Source organism: Neofelis nebulosa, chromosome 17 (assembly GCF_028018385.1).
Source record: "Neofelis nebulosa isolate mNeoNeb1 chromosome 17, mNeoNeb1.pri, whole genome shotgun sequence".
In the NCBI taxonomy this organism is placed as follows: domain Eukaryota; kingdom Metazoa; phylum Chordata; class Mammalia; order Carnivora; family Felidae; genus Neofelis; species Neofelis nebulosa.
The window spans coordinates 49,981,032-49,999,784 of NC_080798.1; the positions used below are offsets into that span (position 1 = coordinate 49,981,032).

The 18,753-nt window shown below is 51.6% G+C and overlaps 1 protein-coding gene across 3 annotated transcripts in view; it reads left to right on the plus strand.

Moving 5' to 3' along the window:
- ZNRF1 (zinc and ring finger 1) overlaps window positions 1-18,753 on the plus strand; it is a 104,377-nt gene that overhangs the window by 82,655 nt on the left and 2,969 nt on the right. For all 3 annotated transcript variants that reach the window (XM_058708203.1, XM_058708204.1, XM_058708202.1), the window contains exons 2-3: window positions 7,286-7,381; window positions 17,703-17,808. In XM_058708203.1, the coding sequence (XP_058564186.1) occupies window positions 7,286-7,381; window positions 17,703-17,808 (202 nt within the window). The remainder of the gene's footprint in view (window positions 1-7,285; window positions 7,382-17,702; window positions 17,809-18,753) is intronic.

Consider the following 18,753-nt stretch of genomic DNA (forward strand, 5'->3'; position numbering starts at 1 on the left):
TTGATTTTAGGTATCAGTGTGGCTCTCTTCTGATATCTACTTGTGGGAATTTTCTTGGTTGCTGGGGCACCAGGTGAGCATCCCCCCTGGTATGGAAGTACAGAGGCTGAGTCCAGAAGGGAGATAACTGAAAAAAGCAAGTCAGAATTGCTGAGCCTTTCCCCGGTCCAGAATGTTCTCCAGGAGAGATTGACCCACACCTTACCAACTCCTAAATTGCGCATTGGTTTCCAGTTACTGCTCAGGATTTGGGGGAGAAAATGTGTGTGAAGAATGGGGTATCTGCTCGTGGGGACACATCTCTTCAGCAGTATAGAAATGTCAAAGATAGTCATCCTGTGTTACCCCTTGATCTTTCTTTTGTAATACATCCCATTTAACCACATTCGTTTAGTCAAGTCTCATTTCATAGACAAACACCACAGGATGTGAGAGGGAAAGATCCAGGCTGGAAAGTTGGAACTGAACAGGGCTGCAGTGTTGAGGGTAGTGCTCTCTGGGGGAGAGGAGTCTGCATCAGCCCCTCTTCCCCGGGACGGCAGGTCCTGCCTGGACGGCCTGGCTGCCTTTTCCCCGGTTGCTTCTTTAGATTTCTCCCTTTAGGTGATCCCAGAGACAGGCAGAACTGGGGCAGCGTTAAAATAGCGCATCAGCATAGGAGGGAGGGTCAGGGAGGGAACTGGGGCAACATGCAGAGCACACGTCCCGCCCCGCCCGAGAAATCAGGTCTTAAAGGAGAAGGTTGCAGTTTTGGGAAATGAGAAAAACTTTGGTTTACATCACAAGATCAATGTCGTGGAGGACTGAGAGAGCCGTAACTTGAGCCAGTGCTCCTGTCCTTCCTCAGTTGCCCCGTCAGAAGGACCCAGGTGAAGGAAGATGCATCCTGTACATGACCATGTGCATGTTTCTCGGGTCTCTGTTGGTTCACCTACCAGTGGGGCTTACCCTGACCCTGCAGTTACAGGGGTCAACGCCCTGCAGTTACAGGGGTCAACGCCCTGCACTGGGTGGTGAGTGGGGCTTGTCTTCTCTCAGGAGCTCTGGTCTGTAGCCCAGCTGAGGATTCCCTCATTTACGCAATCTGCTATTGAAAGACAGGAAGCAGCTGGGCTCTGGCTGATCACACTCTCGTGGGCTGTTCTGGCTGTATAATTTTGGGCTGATGACAAGAGAAGGAACAGAAGCGAGGCCTCCATTAGAAGGGCGCCTGTAGGTTGGGGCGGAGAAATCCTGTAGCAGCATTTGCTTGGTAGAGCCCGCCCGGTGCAGAATCGGGTAATTGCAGACAAATTCCCCTTGGTGCCCTGTCATTGATTCCTTCCTCATTTCGAGAGGTTGGCAGAGAAGCACAAGGAACCCTGTAACTTCCTCACTTCTGCTGAGGCCTGGTGGGAGCAGACGATGGCGTCGGGGCCCCACGGTCAGACTTGGCCAGCAGGCCTGAGTTAGCTGACACTTCCCTCCCCTCCCCCACTTATTGGCAAATATTGAAGACCCGACACGTGCAGGGCACTGCCTCTGAAAGAAAATAAAGATAGGGAAGGGAAAGCAGCTGGGCGTGCTTGCTGTCTGTTGCCCAGCTCCGGGGCGTGGTGGGCCGTCTGGTCTCAGATGCAGTTTAGGAGTGTCCCAGAGGCTCCACCTGTAGCTTTGTTGTGAAGGAAAAGAAAGCATCTCCTGTGCACGCTTCCTGAGTGCTGATGAAGGGCCCTTACAAAATGTCACAAAATTTCGTCAGTTGAGTGACTTTGCAGACCTTTGGTTTGTCTTTGTTCACAGGGCTGACTTTAATTTGGCTTGAACTTGAACTGCTTTCCAAAATGGTATCAAAATTGCCTAGATATTTTAACCTTCAGATAGCTCATAAAGATCACAGTGTTTATCATTCCATAGGGCTGTTGATGCTGAATCGAGACTGGACAATTACAAGAAAAGATTGGGGCAGTAGAGTGGTAGAGTCCATCTTGATCATCGGATGACCTTTCGGGAAAGAAGGTGGGGACAATAGTTTTCTCCCCTTGGCTCTCCATCTCTTACCTTTTGTCGTTTATTTTCTATTTAAAAGGTAATTTGCAAATTCAGTGTCTTGAAACCAGTGCTACAGGCTCAGTGCCAAGTAGAAGGCATAGTTCCGTCCTTCCAAAGTAACAGAATTCCCAGGAAAAAAACATTATCAATTGTTTCAGTTTATGGGATTATCCAGGCCCACGATGCTTCAGAAGAAATTGCTGGGACAGTGTGGAGGCTTTGAAGTTACTACTAAGTGACACCAGCATTTGTGTAGCATTTACCATCCTTTTGCCATATAACGCCTCCTCCTTAGACCAGCCTGCCTGTCGCACAGCCCGGCAAGCAGAGCACACGCTGGGTGGTCAGTCTTCCCGGGTGCTGTGTGCCTGCTCTGGCTCCCTGGCTCTGTCACCTTGGTGTCCTCTTCTGCAAAGTGAAGATCAGTACCCACTCTGTTTTATGGTAAATGAGGAAACACATAAAGTCCAGTGGCTGCTCACAGTAACGACTCCATAAATGTGAGCTGTTATTTGTCATCGCAGGCAAGAGTGGGAGTCGTAGAGGCTGAACAGGGACCATTGTTCCACACTGGCAGTGTAGAAAGTGCCGTGCACAGCGCTCCAGAAGTTCAGAGGAAACAGAGGTGGGACAAGCAGAGACAGCTCCTGCCCCTTCCCCTGCCATCACACTTGGCATGACCCGTGGCCTCTACGCCCTCCAGATCCTTCCCCAGCCTTCCTTTTCCTTCCTCCTCATTAAATACTGCCGGGCTCGATGATACATTTGATTAGCTTCTTCGTGTGCTTTCAGGTTTATTATCTCATTTGATCCATTTTTTTTTTAAGTTTATTTATTTGGGGAGAGAGAACACAAGCAGGGGAAGGGGCAGAGAGAGAGGGAGAGAGAGGATTCCAAGCAGGCTCTGTTCTGTCAATGCAGAGCCCAACACGGGGCTCAATCTCATGAACCGTGAGATCATGACCTGAGCCGAAATCAAGTGTCAGATGCCTAACTGACTGAGCCACCCAGGCTCCCCACATTTGATCCTTTCAAGAGTGAGGGAAAGTACTCTATTTTTCAGGTGAGGAAACAGGTCTGGGGAGGGTAGATTACTTTCCACATCTTGAGCCTGGAAAGCCCAGGTGGTCTTGTCATTGCCCACTCACATAATAGACTGAGTTATTTTTCAATCCCTACCCATCCCCATTCCAGAGGTAGGTGGTTAAAGTGGCACTAACCCTGCTTTCACTAAAGTACAGGTCTCTTGCTACCACAGTGCTGCTCTCTCGCCAGATGGAATATTTCCCAACCCACCTCTTTCTTAAAACCCTGTTCTGAAGTGTGTTTCCCAGCACCGCCAAGCAGTTGACTCAATTTCAACACTGTCTCCTTAGAGGTAGCATCAGACCGCACAGGTTAAGGGCTCAATCCCACAAGACCACCCCCACTTCAGACACCAATCCCAAGTCCATGTTGTCACCTATGCTTCTGCCCAACTGGCTCTTAATCAGTGGTTCCTACGACCCCCTTCTCAGGTTCATTTAATTTGCTAGAGCCGCTCACAGAATTCAGAGAAAGAGTTTACTTACTTGATTACCATTTCGTTTTAAAAGGGTAGAAGTCAGGAACACGCAGATGGAAGAAATGCTGAGAATGAGGTATGGGGGGGTGCCTGGGTGGCGCAGTCGGTTAAGCGTCTGACTTCAGCCAGGTCACGATCTCGCGGTCCGTGAGTTCGAGCCCCACGTCAGGCTCTGGGCTGATGGCTCGGAGCCTGGAGCCTGCTTCCGATTCTGTGTCTCCCTCTCTCTCTGCCCCTCCACCGTTCATGCTCTGTCTCTCTCTGTCCCAAAAATAAATAAAAAACGTTAAAAAAAAAAAAAAAAAAGAATGAGGTATGGGGATGTGGCGTGGAGCCCCCATAACCTGTCCGGGGGGCACCACCCTCCCAGAAGCTCTACGTGTTCACCACCCTGAAGCTCTCTCAGCCCTGTGATTCGGTCTATAGGCATGACTGGTGAAATCATTGGCCACTGGTGATTGAACTCCATCTCTAGCCCCTCCCTTCCCCAGAAGTTGGGGGCAGGACTGAAAGTTCAGACCTTCTGATGAGCTGGTTGGTTCCCCTTGGAACTAACCCCCCATCTTTAGTGTACCAGGGACCTTCCCAAAGTCACCTCATTAACATAAATTCTGGTGTGGTTGAAAGGGACTCATTATGAATAACAAGACATTCCTTTTACCTTACTGGCTCTGGAGCTATTTCGGGAACCAGTGACAAAAGACCAAATACTACTGGTCTTATTATGTTAGGGAATTCCCAGGGTGTTATAAACTCTGTGCCAGAAACAGGACAAAGACCAAATACATAGTCTTATCATAAATCACAATATCACACGTGTGGTGGGTTCCTTCTTCCCTGATGGAAAGGACTTTAGATTGCAAGCTAAGAAATCTGACTTGGTCTCAGCCCCACCCCCTCAGGTGTTTGAGCTGATGTCTTTCCTCAAGGCCTCTTTGTCTTTACAAGGAAGGTACTGGCCTAAACCTGGGAGTTTGTTTTTCTAGGACATAAATGTCCGGTGACATTTCCTTGTAGGCCTTCTTGTTGGGTGGCCTACTTCCCACTACCTTAGCTGTAACTCGACTCCCGCTCCTGCATTCTGGGAATCATGTTGGGATGAGGGATGATTGATGCTATTATAGTGATAACCATGAATCTGCTCTAGTGTGTCAGAAAAGTGAGTAATGTGAAGTGTAAGGCCTTTTATCAGTAACAACAGTTCGCTTGAGCACTTCCTAGTGACTGTATCAGGGCCTGGCGTTGGAGGAGCAGGTCCAGAGCACGTCCACCCTGGCATGACAGCGCGGAGCCCTCGGCCTGCAGACAGTGTGCCAACGTAGCAAGTTTAAACTAGAAAAGTCCTGTAGTCACCAAGTCGTAAAACCTTGGTCTTTTGAGTCAGAAAAAAAAGATGAAGGAATCTCTGAAGAAAATAAGACAATCTCCCAATGGTTGGTCATTCTGTGGGATGTTACTTAATACTAACTTCTTTGCAGGGCCCGGGACTGAGGGCAGATCCAAGGATGCAGAGAGACTTAGGTTAGAGGTGAAGACATCCTTGTCCTACAAGACTCAAGTGCATTACTCCCTTGTCCACCACATATGCCACACTGGGTCTGTAGATTTCTAACCTGAGTTAGAAAAGAATCAGCCTGACACATCTGAGATCTGGTTTTGGCTGAAAATTTAGAATGGACCCTCTCTCACCATGTTTCTTTACAGTCTTCTGGTTTTGTTATTAATAGATTCATAACCACCCAGAGATCAGAAAATACAGCCCTTGGATTGGTAGCATTTGCAAGACTTTTAGTTTTTATTTTTTTTAATTTATTTATTTTGTGTGTGTGTGTGTGTGTGAGACAGAGAGAGAGAGAGAGAGAGAGAGAGAGAGAGAGAGAGAATCCCAAGCAATCTCCATGCTGTCAATGCAGAGCCCAGTGAGTGGCTCAAGTTCCCCAACTGCAAGATCATGACCTGAGCAGAAACCAAGAGTCAGACACTTAGCTGACTGAGCCACCCTGGCACCCCACCAGACATTTTAGCTGAGACACAGGATGCTAACGATCTTTGAGGGAAAGGGTTGGGGGAATGGGGACTGTGCCATGGAGTGAGGTCCACTTTGTCCTTAACCGGACCCTGGATTTTCTGTCTGGTCCTATAGATCATTGTCACTGAAAAGAGGAGGGTTTGGAGAAGACTTTAAGCAAAGTATTTGTGCCTTACATGGGAACACGGGAGCTGGCTTGCTTCCTGTCTCAGCACCAGCAGCTGTCAAAGTACAGGGCTTTCCATACAGAATGAACAAGGCCCTGGGAGAGACACTGTCCGGGAGGGAGCAGCTGACAGTCAGTACAAGCCCTCAGCCTGTTATCTGAGAAGAAATTGTTGCTGCCCAATATTACCAGCATCCCGTGAAACTGTGCATGGAACACTTCAACTAAAAGTTTAACAGGAGAGTCAAACCTTGACAACAGTATTTAGATGTGCCGTCACGGACCTAAGATGTCCAAGCTGCGTGGGTAGGAATTGTGGTCATAAAAGAGAGAGGCTGTGACGTGTGAAATTTGATGTGGACAAATAAGTAATAACTTGCTGATGGTCTTAGATCTTCCTGGTAGAAAAGAAAAGAAATAATCACTTGAAAATAATTTCAATAAAAATTAAAATGGGGGAAATTGGAGATCGTTTATCTTTAAAAAGTTGTTCAGGGGCGCCTGGGTGGCTCAGTCACTTAAGCATCCGACTTCGGCTCAGGTCATGATCTCACGGTTCGTGGGTTCGAGCCCCGCATCGGGCTCTGTGCTGATAGCTCAGAGCCTGGAGCCTGTTTCGGATTCTGTGTGTCCCTCTCTCTCTGTCCCTCCCCCACTCACGCTCTGTCTCCCTCTGTCTCAAAAATAAATAAACATTAAAAAAAATTTTTTTAAGTTGTTTATAAAAAAAGAACTCAAGGGACTATGTTTGATTCATGGAGTGCAGCTCAGAAGATTCTCAACCAAAATCTCCAATAATTGGGCACAGTTCTGGTAAAACTCCTTGGCTGTCTAAGCAGTCCAGACTTCCTTGGGAGGGGGATGGCAGGGTCATGACGCCCTGTGTTTGCCTGGTGTAGTGGAACAGCTGTTCCTGTCAGTGGCATATGGCCAAGGCGTGCGTGGCATTTGGGAGGGCTCCAGAGGGCCACCCTGCTGCTCCACACTCTCAGGGGACAGCTGCCTGAGCCGCAGGGAGGCAAGGTGCCACCTGGTTATGGGTGGTCGAGAAGGTACGGCTGGCTCTATGCCTTCCTCCCACAGGTGATCAGCCGTGTGGTTTGGAGCTAGTGAGGAGGAAGGGTATTAAACACTTTGTTACTCAGAGACTGATTATTTGTTTGCCTGGATTTTATTCCTCCCTATCGCTGCTGCCCACTAGAGCCCCTGGGGAAAGGATCTAAATGGAGAATAAAACTCAAACCAGCTGCCAGTGACTTCTGATAAGTTTCACCGATGGGCCTGTCGCAGGGAGAGCCCTGGCGAAACAGGGGGATTCGGGAGCTGTGATAAATAGCAATTAATGAAGGAGAAATCGGGTCTAGGGTGTATCCAGATTGTAATTCTCCATGTTGACTCTGACCCCCACATGACTGTAGCCATCTGCGGTTTCTGTGTTTATTGTGGACGTGCTTGGTTTGGAGGAGACATTTCACACCGTTTTCCTGTCTTTCAGGTTTCAAGTGCCCCATTTGTTCCAAGTCTGTGGCTTCTGATGAGATGGAAATGCACTTTATAATGTGTCTGAGCAAACCTCGCCTCTCCTACAATGGTAAGGGTTTGGCCGGGGGCGGGGGAGTCTCCAACTCAGGGTCTTCCCGAGTTCGAGTGGTTCTGGGCAACCTTTGCACTCCCCTTTCTGGCGGGAGTGCCTGCGTGGTGTTGAGGAATCCGACTTTTGAAGGCGTCTCGGTGCACCAGCTGGAGAGGCAGCCGAGTGGAGCAGGAAGGCGGCCCAGGGGTCAGGCCCATGGCACCCAGAAGTCTCTTGGGTGCCCAGGCTTCTGCCCCCTTAGTTCCTTGCACCTCAGGTTGGGAGATGCGGCCTTTGCCCATTTACACACCTGAGGGCAGAGGGCCTGGAGGGGACGCCACCTCTCCTTGGGGAAAGGGACATCTGTGCTGCTGGTGTGCACGGAGTGCTTAAGCTTTGGCGTCCACAGCAGAATACATTCACCAAGTGGACACCCTTCAGGGATTCAAAATGCTGACCTGCCACCTGGTCGCTCCACCAAGGCCCCACTGCTTCCTGCTTCAGAGCCGAGCAGTGAATACAACAGGTAGAAACGCCAGGCCAGGCCGTTCCTAATGTGGTGCCTCTGTGGACAGTGAGCATCAGCGTCTGCCTCCATCACTGACCGACTGGACAGTCTGAGAGGCAAGACCTTAGCAGAGGTTTAGTTTCCAGGTCCATGAAATGGAGCTGTCAGTAACCTGGCTGTGAGGATTTTGTCAGAACAAAGTAAGATATTGACACCTAAAACCCGTCAATACAGAGCCTGACCCGTGGTCAGCGCTCAGGAAGTTACAGCTGGCATTGATCGGAGACAGTCACCCTCAAAGATGTGAGCCCATCCGTGGGTTGGTTGCCTTTCGTTTTCCAGAGTGGACTGGCCTCTGTGTAGTGCTGGGTGCCGTGGGCTTCCACCCTGTGTTCACTCTCGTGTGCTTAGTCTGGTCCTCAAACCGTGCTCATCAGAGAACTGCGCCTTCTGCAAGGCACTAGATCCGAGGGGCATGTGCTCCGGCCCCGTCACGGGGCTACTTCTGGGGTTAAAGTCATAGCGGTGCTCGGGACAAGTTCTGTGATTTCTCAGAGCCTGTGGACTGGATGGGAGGTGAGCCTCTGATCGCTTGAATCCCCTCCTGACGATGAAGGTTTTCTGAGTAGATTCTCCTTACAGAGCGGTCCTTGGGCTCCTGCCTCCACACAGCGTTAGCCCAGGAGGCCTGATGATTCCAGATTGTTCCCTCGAGGTAAATCTGACAAATCTGACATTCGTTCTCCTATAAACACACCCTACTATTCTCTTATCTCTGATTTACTTGCTCAGCAGAAAGATCTTGAGTACATGTGGGCAGGCCGGTTATCTGCTTGTCTCCACGATACTCAGTCTGGTCGTATTTGCTCAGGTCAGAGGACCAGCCGCAGGGAACGTCGTGGCCCCACCTCTGCCCCCAGCATTTCCTTCCCCTTCATCTGCTACCTGGTGCCCAGGAAGCCCTTCTTCTTCCCTATGGACAGCCTCTCACTGTCCCTAGACACTGACCGCTGCCACATCTCTGAAACTTGTCATGTGAGCTCTGGGCTTCCTGTCAGACTCGTCAGCATACGTTCCTTAAAGGATGTTCCAGCTCTACTTTGTCGTGTTCCTCGTCTCTGCCTGAGACCATGGAGGGAGCCGAGTCTTCTCCCGTGGCCCACAGCCCTCCCCAGCCATGGCCCAGAAACTGTGTTCACTTATTCTCCACATGTGCAGAGCCCTCATGAAGACCGCTTTTTGTCCTGTGGGTTTCTGGGGAGAGTTCTCTGTAGACACTGCCTTGCTGTCATAACACAAAGCAGCCTCAGAGTGGGTTCCACGCGAGAGGACTGGGCTCTTGATGTCATCAGGGAGAACTTTGCAAGGGCAGCTGTGGAGGACAGAGTGCTCTTGGGGCCACCTGAGTGAGAAGTACCCACATGCCCCATTAGGAGAACAGGAAAGGCGAGAGACTTGTAAGTGCCCGGTGCTGCCTGGAGCTCTCCTCCTTGCCCACAGCCACAGGGAAGGGGCCCTTGTCCCTCTCCCCTCATTTCCACAGGAGAGCCAGCTTGGCAGCCCAGCCTGAGCACAAGCCACCCGCAGAAGCCACACTCAGAGTCAGAGTCCCCTTAGAAGAAGAGGAAGTTGACCAACCAGCGTGAGACCCAACTACAGCTGTTCTCAGTTCTGTTCCATTTTCCACTCCTCCTCTAATTGAAGGGCCGCCTCTTCAGGATGTGAGTGTGTGTGTGTGTGTGTGTGTGTGTGTGTGTGTGTGTGTGTGTAAACTAGAGGCTCAAGCACCTCCTTTACAAAAGTCAACCTTTTACCACCAGAGGCAAGGAGAGGCATGTTGTGTCTGGTCCTTTCAGTGGAATTTGATCTAAGGGGATGGAGAGGTTTCAGAAATGGCGGGCTGGCCTCTCTGTGTGCACTTAATGCCTGATAGCCAGTCTCTGTGTTTTGTGAAGACATCTAAACCTTCCAGATAAGAGAAGGCATTTGCCACTGGGGATATGTATGTGGAGTGGGACTATCCAGAACTTGTCTAGGGCCTATTCTAGCTCACACAGAGCACAAGCATTTCAGGGACCATAGGCCAAAGTCCCAAGTCAGGACATCTAGGTGTTTACTTTGGTTTTGCCAATAACCTGTTTTACGCCTGATCTCTCATCATCCCCACCAACTTCACTTTATCTTTTCTATTAAAAAGAAATGTGAGAAGACTTCTTTATGTTCTTTAATCTGTGAAGTATAGAGCTCTCAGAATCTTCTGGAAAGTAGGCAAGATGAGGCTTTCTTAGTGAATAGAGAGAAAAGTGCTATTTTCTGATGAAGATTCACCAGAACTCCTGGTCACTCCCCTGGAGATTTCTCATGTGTACACACACACACACACACACACACACACTTTCCGTGATTGCTGGCACTAATTGGGGAAATTTCTAGAAAATTTGCAGCGGTTATGTAAGATGAAATTTAGTTAACCACCAAAGGAAAAAAAGTAGAAACCTCCTAAATGAGGCAGATAGAAAGTAGTATTTTTCTTATTATGAGGGTTGGCCTGAGCTGTGGATTGGAAAGCCTCCAGTAGCAGCCTGCCAGATTAAAAAAAAAATTTAGGAAAGGCAAGACTAGATTAACTGGTCCACCCAGTGCTCAAGAGAAATGTGCAGGCCAGTAACTGGTGCTCCCAGGGCAAGCACCTGGCTAGGAAGGCTTGTGAGTAGTTGCCCCATATTGAGGGTGTAGGATGGGTGCAGGGCCCCAGAGCACTGAATGTTCCATCCTTCTCCTCATCCACGGGTGGCTCTGAGCTCAGGACCCCTGGGAGATGAGGGAGGAATTGGGGGGACCCGCTTTTGTGGATAAATGCAGTGAGCTTGAATGGCCCTTTAATTTCTCTCCATGTGCAACATCTATTTGCGGTTCTGAGACCAGGGAACTCACCCTCAAGAATAGGCACTCAAGGAGCTCCTGGGTGGCTCAGTCAGTTAAACATTCGACTCTTGATTTCAGCTCAGGTCATGACAATCTCATGGTTCTTGGGTTCGAGTCCCACATTGGGCTCTGTGCTGGTCGCACGGAGCCCGCTTGGGATTCTCTGTCTTCCTCTCTCTCTGCCCCTCCCTGCTTGTGTGCTCCCTCTCTCTCAAAATAAATAAATAAACATTAGAGAAAAAAAAGAATATGCTCTTAAATTTTGACCTTCACATTGCTCAGCTAGCAGTACGAGCCTTGAGATTGGATGGGGCACTTGATTTTGCTATGAACAAAATAGAACCATAATACTGTCGGGGGCGTGACAGATGGCCAGCTGTCAGTGGAAGGTTTAGGGGGCCCACATTCCAAGACTAGCCAGGAGTCCTTGGCCCTGGTAGATTCTGGGGGGTTTCAGGTTCCTTTGCCAGCAGTGTTAAGGAGAGCTTGGTTGCTATCAAAGTAGCTTCAGGAGATTGTCTCCCCTCAGCTTTCTTTCTTCTTTCTTTCTTCTTCTGGACCCATGCTCTGCTTCTAAGGTCCTGACTACCCTCTTCCCTCCTCTCCGCCAAAAGTCATTGCCCCCAACTTTAGGGCTCTTAAAATGCTGCATGCCACACAAAGTTTCTTTAATGGAGAGGGAATCTGACTCCCTAAAAAGGCAGGAATGCCTCCTTCGAGTTTACCCCAAGGCAGCAGACTTGGGTAAATGGTGCTTATCTGGCCTGTGTCCCTGCTGAGAGCCTGTGGTTAGCGTGGAAATGCCTTTTCTTAGGCCTGGGGGAGCCAGGTCCTGGCCTTGGAGTGTGCCCAGCCCAGTGGGGCACTGGCAGGGGCTACCGTTAGATGCTTCGGCAGTGCCGGACTCGGAGGTGTCGGTCCTGGTGCCCCTCCTACAGGAAGAGGGCTGGTGACCGGAGGGCCACTGGGAGAGCGGGGAACCCGTGGGCAGGAGACCCACAGGGGCTTGCCGCAGTGGGGAAATCAGAATCGGGTAGTTACAGAAGAGACTTGAGCTGGGTCGCCATGGGGAGCCTCAGTAGGGATGAAGCCCTCCGGGCGCAAGCTTTATTGGCTGCCCCCTCTTGGCCACCATCATTGCAGTCCAGCCCACCAGAACAACTGGAGCGTGCCCCACAGTCTGGGGCGTTGGGGTGGGGACGCCACTGCTGGGAGGGGAACCCTCTGCTCCAAGTTTCCCCTTTTCCTGGAGATTCCCCAAGAAGGGAGCCGGCGAAACCGGCGCCGATGGCACTGCTCCTCCCTGTCCCCCAGGAGACTGGGCCAGCAGCTCTGCCCTTGTTGAGGAGACCAGGCTCTGCTGCACCTGGGCAGGAAATGAGGCCAGGAGGCGGGGCCAGTGTCTCTGCGTCATTTGCTAAGGGTTCTCCCTCTGGCTCCTACCTTCCTTCCCGCCAGGGCTTTGACTGCCATTAAGCACCAGAGGAAATGCATTATGTATCGTCCTGCTCTCAGCTGCCGGCTCCGAGCTGCACCAACTTCAGCTTTCCCTCCAGGCTGCCAGCAGAAAGGGATCAGTAGCTATTTGGGCCTTCCTGCCCCCTCCATGCCGCCAGACCAGCCGTTCGGGCAGTCCCTTGGGGAACATGGAGCCAGCACTCCACGGGGCAGTCAAGCCCAACATGGCAGCCCTACACCTAGGTTCCTCCACCCCCCTCCCCCCGGAGCCCCTGCATGCACACAGTCACAAGAAGAAGAAGATCTGAAGTTGTGGGTGAGATGGGTGGTGTTTTCCGGCCCCAAGGGAAGAGACTCCATCACCTGGTCTTTTAAGGAAGGGAGGTTAGGTGGCCACGTGGAACTTGTCTTGGGAGTCATGGCCACTTACCAGCTGCATGAGCTGATCCAGAGACTCCCACAGGGTCTTTAGGACTCATTGAGATGTTTCTGTGAAGTTCTGGCATACAGCTGGCCCCAAAGAAATGAAGCCTCCTTTTCTCCTCCTCCTGCATCTTGCTTTGACAAATAGCAGCTGTCAGAGTGCCCCTCTACCCCGTATCTCAAGGCAGGAGTAGAAGTATGCAGCCCCTCCCCAACCCCAGTCCCTGCCCTGGTGTCAACCTCTCCCACTGTGGTGCCAGAGAGCTTTGCCTCTCGTTTGGCTCCCTCATCCATTTGGACGGATAGATATTGGCATCACTTAGCACCACTCCCACTCAGACCAGACAATTCTAAACTCCCTCTTGGGCAGTGGCATTGGCTTTGCACAGGGCATCAGGGGTCTGGTGGGGCAGGGAGTGGAAGGGGGGTGGGGTGGGGTTGTCGGGAGCCAATAAGAAAAAGGCAGAAAGCACAGCTTCATCCCTGTTTTCTCATCAACCAGCATCAGTTGAGGCCCCTCCTCTGGGGACATCAAAGGACGTTTGTGTCCCTGGTGGCCTCGATTTGTGCCAGGCCCAGGGTCCTCGGCTTTGTGCCTCGAGGTTCCTGACAGCAGGCAGCAGCCTCCCACAAGAAGTGTATGGAAGTCTTGGAGGAGCTAGTTGATAGCCAACCGTCAGCCCTAGCCATTTCCACTCCCCTGCTGAGCTCCCACGGACATCTGGGGGCTGCTGACTCCAGGGCCCCAGGGATTGGGACAGGAAGTTTTACTCAACCTGCTCAGGCCTGTGGCCGGATCTGTGTACCGCCTGCCTTCCGCTGTGGGAAGAATACTGCTCCCTGGGCACCGCGCTGGGTGTGGGTGCCACTGGCTTCCCCAGGCTGTCAGGGCCCCAGCCCTGAGCTCCCCTGTCCCACGGGCTTCCAGGCCCGGTGCTGCAGCCCCAGGCTGGCTGGTGAGGCGCAACACCGCACTGTGTGCGAATGGTAATTGATTGTTTCTAAGAAGATGCATCTGACCTTCGTGTGCTCAAGCCAGAGTCCTTGATAAGAAAAGAACCACCCTGTGCCTCCTATGTCTTCCCCTAGTGACATCCAGTATGAAAAGAGGGGAGAGTCGAGCAAACCTCAGGTCTTCTGTCCATTCCTGGCTCCCTTCCTATATCTCTGTCACCTCTGCTCTGGCCTGGAGCCAGTGCAGGTGGAGAGCGCAGCCAGCAGCTCGGGAAGCTTTGGGGACCCAGGGAATTCTAACCTACCCATTGGGCTCACGGCTGGGATATCAGTCAGTGGGGGGAAATGCAGAGGACACTAATTGGGAATCTGTAATGTTACTGTACCCCAGGGATAGGAATCATCCATAAGTGGGGAGGAAGGGAGGAACCCTGAAACGGGGCTGGGGCCCAGACTCACTTTCCCCCTGGGACGCCTGAGGCGGAGAGGGCTCCCAGGAAGGTCTGTGGTACAACTCTGCCCCCTCAAAGCTAGACTGTTTTCCTTCCCATCTTTATTGGGGTGTTTTCCTCCAGTGTTTTATTACGAAACTATGAAACATACAGCAGAGTCTGAGGGTTTTGCAGTGAACACGCAGAGAACCCAGAGTCTGAAGTCTGCGTCTTACAGTACTTGCTCTGTCACACCTCTGTCCACCAGCCCATCCTATCTTCTGATGCATTTCAGAGCCAAATGAAAACACCAGTACTTTTCTTTATTGGCGCTTTTCATTGTAAAAGCAATGCACGTGCAAACAAATTTCAAAATATATAAAGACATTTTTCTTCTAGTCCTCCTTTCCTTCACCATCAGAGTGTATATTCTCCCAGGCGTTTTCTGTGCCAACGCAGCCAGGTGGATACACACATACATTTCAATCTGGAGGGTATCTGGTGCTTTAAGAAATGGGATCCTGCCCTTTTACCGATCTGCCACTTGCCACATTCGGAGTCTGAGGCTTCCCTCCCCTTGGCAGACTGATGATGTGCCATTTGCTTTTTCCGTTCTTGTCACCCTTTCAGGTGGGCCTGTGGGTTAACCTGATGTTAACAAAAAGTGACCACAAATTGTATTGGCCGGGAAGCAGAGGGTGACTTCTGTCACAGCTCAAGGGCACAGGGACTTCAGTATTGACCTGGTCCTATCTTAGGCTTTTTCCTCAGGGTTCTTGGTGGGGAGCTTTGAGGCACCTTAGCCTTCTAGGCCCTGAAGAATTCTCGTTTTGAGGGCACCTGGGTGGCTTAGTTAAGCATCCGACTCTTGATCTGAGCTCAGGTCTTGATCTCAGAGTCATGAGGTCAAGCCCTTCATTGGGCTCTGCTCTGGGCACGAACGTACTTTTAAAAAAGGCGGTGGGGGGCACCTGGGTGGCTCAATGGGTTAAGCAGCTGACTTCAGCTCATGTCATGATCTCATGGTTCATGGGTTTGAGCCCCGCGTCGGGCTCTGCTGACAGCTCAGAGCCTGGAACCTGCTTCAGATTCTGTGTTTCCATCTCTCTCTGTCCCTTCCCTGCTCACACTGTCTCTCAAAAATAAATTAAAAAAAAAAAAAAAAAAAAGAATCCTTGTTTTCTAGGCCCCACATGTTTTCCTTTCCACCAAAGTCATCAGAGAGCACACAAAAACAGGCGGAGGAGGGCACCAAGCAGAGGGTCCCAGGCCCTGCGCTGCCACTCCCAGGCCCCCATCTCAGGCAAGATGTTTGATTTCTCTGGCTTCCGTATCCTCCTTTGCAGAATGGAAATAACACACATGCCCTGCCTAGCTCATAAGGTTGTGAGGCTCAATTGAACACACACATACAATCTCAGGATGTATCTCGTTTGGTGGTGCTCAAGAACAATTACAATCTTTTAGTAGTGGGAAACTGATCCTGCTTCAGGCTCTTTCTTAACATCCATAACCTCGCCCTCTTGGTATTTCTCTTGTGGTTGGAGAAACTTCTGAGTCACCTTTGCTTCCTTCATCTCTTGCACCTGCCTTCCAGATGTTAGAGTTAGCCCGGGTTCTGTCTTTGGCCTTCTTAGATGTCAGTCAAATCTCTTTATCCCACATCTACACCCGTCACCCGCGTCTCTCCTCTAAACCCCACATCTAGACTTGAATAGTCTCCCGGAGGTTTCATTAGTTTGTCCAAATGGAGATGCCCGGTCAGCGTCCCCTACCCAACTCTGAACTCACTTGTCCTGCCTGTCCTCCTCCTGGGTCCCCTCTCATAGTGACGAGCACCTGCCACTTGCCTGGCTGCCCTAGTCAGCACACATCATTCCTCCCTTCGTGCCCCCGTGGCTAGTGCAGGCCCTGCATCCATTGCTCCTGCATTGCCGCGTCCGCCTCCACGGTGGGCCCCCCATCTCTGGGCTCTCTCAGCCCCTTCTCCAGTAGTCAGCAGAGACCAGACGTGATCAGACCGTGTCTCCAGGGCCTCCCAGTGAACCAGATGAAGCCTAGGCACCACAGCAGAACACGAGTCCGTCCCGAGGGAGTTGGTCCCACCTCCCCGTAAGACCCTGCGTCTCTCTGCAGAGGCCATAGCAAGCTTCCTGCGGTTCCCGATGCTTGGGTACTGTTCCCTTTGCCTGGGATGTCCTTCCCTGAACAGTCTCTGCCCTGATAAGGCAGGCATCTGCCATACTCTCACACCTGGGCCTGTGGGCATCGTCAGGCTTCCTAAAAATTCCTGTGGCTCTTCGTTTCCATTTTCTTGTCAGCCTCCCCTGTGAGATTAGGACTTCGATCCTGGGACTGTGGCTTATTCACTGACTTGCCAGTGCCCAGAATGTCACAGAAATTTAATAAAGGGCTGCCGACTCAGCCATGGTGTCTCCCTATTCTGCCCAGGCCTTTCCAGCTGTGGCTGTGCTAGGGGCCTGTGGTGTGCGGTAGCTTCCTTCCATTCATTCTTTTCTGTGGGGGGCCTTTTTCTCCTTTTTAAATTGAATCGCACAACCTAGTAGCGTTCAGGACATTCACAGTGTTGTGCAACCATCATCTCCATCTAGTTACACATTTTTGGAAGAAAACGCCTGGCACGATTGTACTTTCGTGAGGTATCTAAAATAGAGCCCTTCTCAAAGAGCCAGAGGATAGCGTGGCGGTCGCCAGGGGCTGAGGGATAGGGAAACGGGGAGTCGCCTTTCAGAGGGTGTGGCGTTTCAGTCGTGCCAGATGAAGAAGCTCTGGAGAGCTGGTGCACAGCATTGTGCCTCCAGTTAGCAACAGTGTAGTGCACACTTGAAAGTCTGTTGAGAGGGTAGATCTTGTGGTAAGTGTTCTTACCATCCAAAAGGGAGAAAAAGAAAACCCCTTACCCGTAAAAAAGCCACTCCCCGTCCCCTCCTGCCCCAGCCCCTGATCTGCTTTTTGTCCACATTGGCCTGTCGTGCACATTTCATATAATGGAATTGTTCAGTAGGTGACTTTTTGTGTCTGCCTTCTCAGCACGGTGTTTTTGCAGTCTGTCCACATCGTGGCCTACCTTGGTTCTTCGCTCCTTTTCACGGCTGAGTAATATTCCATAGTGTAGATGGCCCACGTCTGTTTATCCACTGACCAGTTGGGCGGGGGATATGGGCTGATTCCACCTGTTGGCTGTTGTGCCCTCATGAGTAGTTGCTGAGCACCTGTCTCTTCCGTTCCCTCTTGCCTCGTACCCGTACCATGCTTTTCCAAACCAGAACTCCATGCAGCCCCTGGTCCGTGTGTCTGTCTGGGGGACGCTCCGTTCAGGGAAATAGTTTGCCTCTGCTACGTGCCTGTCCCCCTCCCAGCCCTTTTCAGCCTCCATCCTCTGCCCCTCGTTTGGTGATTAATCCCATTTGTCTTCAGATAATTCATGTGCCGTGTGTGTGTCTTGTCTCTGCAGTACCCTCAGGTCAAGGTACCCTTGGTCTTCTGTGTCGCCCACAGAGCCTTGCCCACTTCAGGGGACCCAGGCGGTCCCAACTAGCTCCTAGACCCCTGCCTGCCTTGCACCACCTGTCTGCTTGCGACTGACCCTCTCCCACTCTCCTCTGTCCTCCCTTTGCAGATGACGTGCTGACTAAAGACGCTGGTGAGTGTGTGATCTGCCTGGAGGAGCTGCTTCAGGGGGACACGATAGCCAGGCTGCCCTGCCTGTGCATTTATCACAAAAGGTACGAAAGGGTCGGCAGGGCCAGCTCAGCCCCATCCGAGACCCCAGAGGGCTCCTTCTGTGCAGGTGGGGGAGAGAAGGACGGACCCTCAGCACTAGCCATTTCTGTCCCCTTTGGTTGCGGGATGACCTCTCCTCCCTGCCAAGGCCTCTGAGAGGGGTCGAAGCAGAGGCCCGCAGGTAGAAGGTCTGAACATGCCAAGTGTAGGGCAGAGCAGGTCTCTGGTCTGATGGCCTGGAGGGTGGAGGCTGACGGGGAGACCCGTGGAACCCCACAGGTTGGAGGCACTTAGGACCCCACCTGGAAGGTTGATTCGCCATCCGTTTCCTTGAGCCTTATCTTCCTCCGCGGGCCCCTCTCCTCCACGGTGTGAGGACCGTCATCTGTGCCAGAGAGACAACAGGGAGGGGTGTGTGAGCCGCCCCTGCACCCGCCCCTTCTCCCCAGAGGGCCAGAGGCAGGAATAGCCACTACCTGTGGGGCCACGGCACTGAAAGCTGCTATAATTAGCGGGGCTGAGATTTGTCCTCAGGCTCCAGTATGAGCCTCGTTCTTGTTTCCAGCTGGAAAGAAGACACCTCCTTACCCAAGACAGGAGGACGCTCTGTGCCATCTGCTCTCGGCTCCTTGAGTCCCAGAGTTTCTCCTGACACGCGGGCTTTTCCAAAGCCCAATTCACAGGGCTGTTGGCCATGAGGTGGTTGTGGCTCCTGGTACCCAGACGTGGCCAGTTTATGAGAGGCTCCAGGTCGGGGTGGGGTGAGGGGGTGCTTTTGGCCTGGGCCCAGCACAGATTGCTCCAGTGTCCCCAGAAGGCACCACTCAGAATCAGAAGATAGAAATCTTTGGCTCTGGGGGAGAACGATGCAAATTATCTACTTGGTTCCTGTCTTTGAAAATTACCCTATGTTGGTACATAAGTCAGCAAGCTGTTTTGGGCAATCT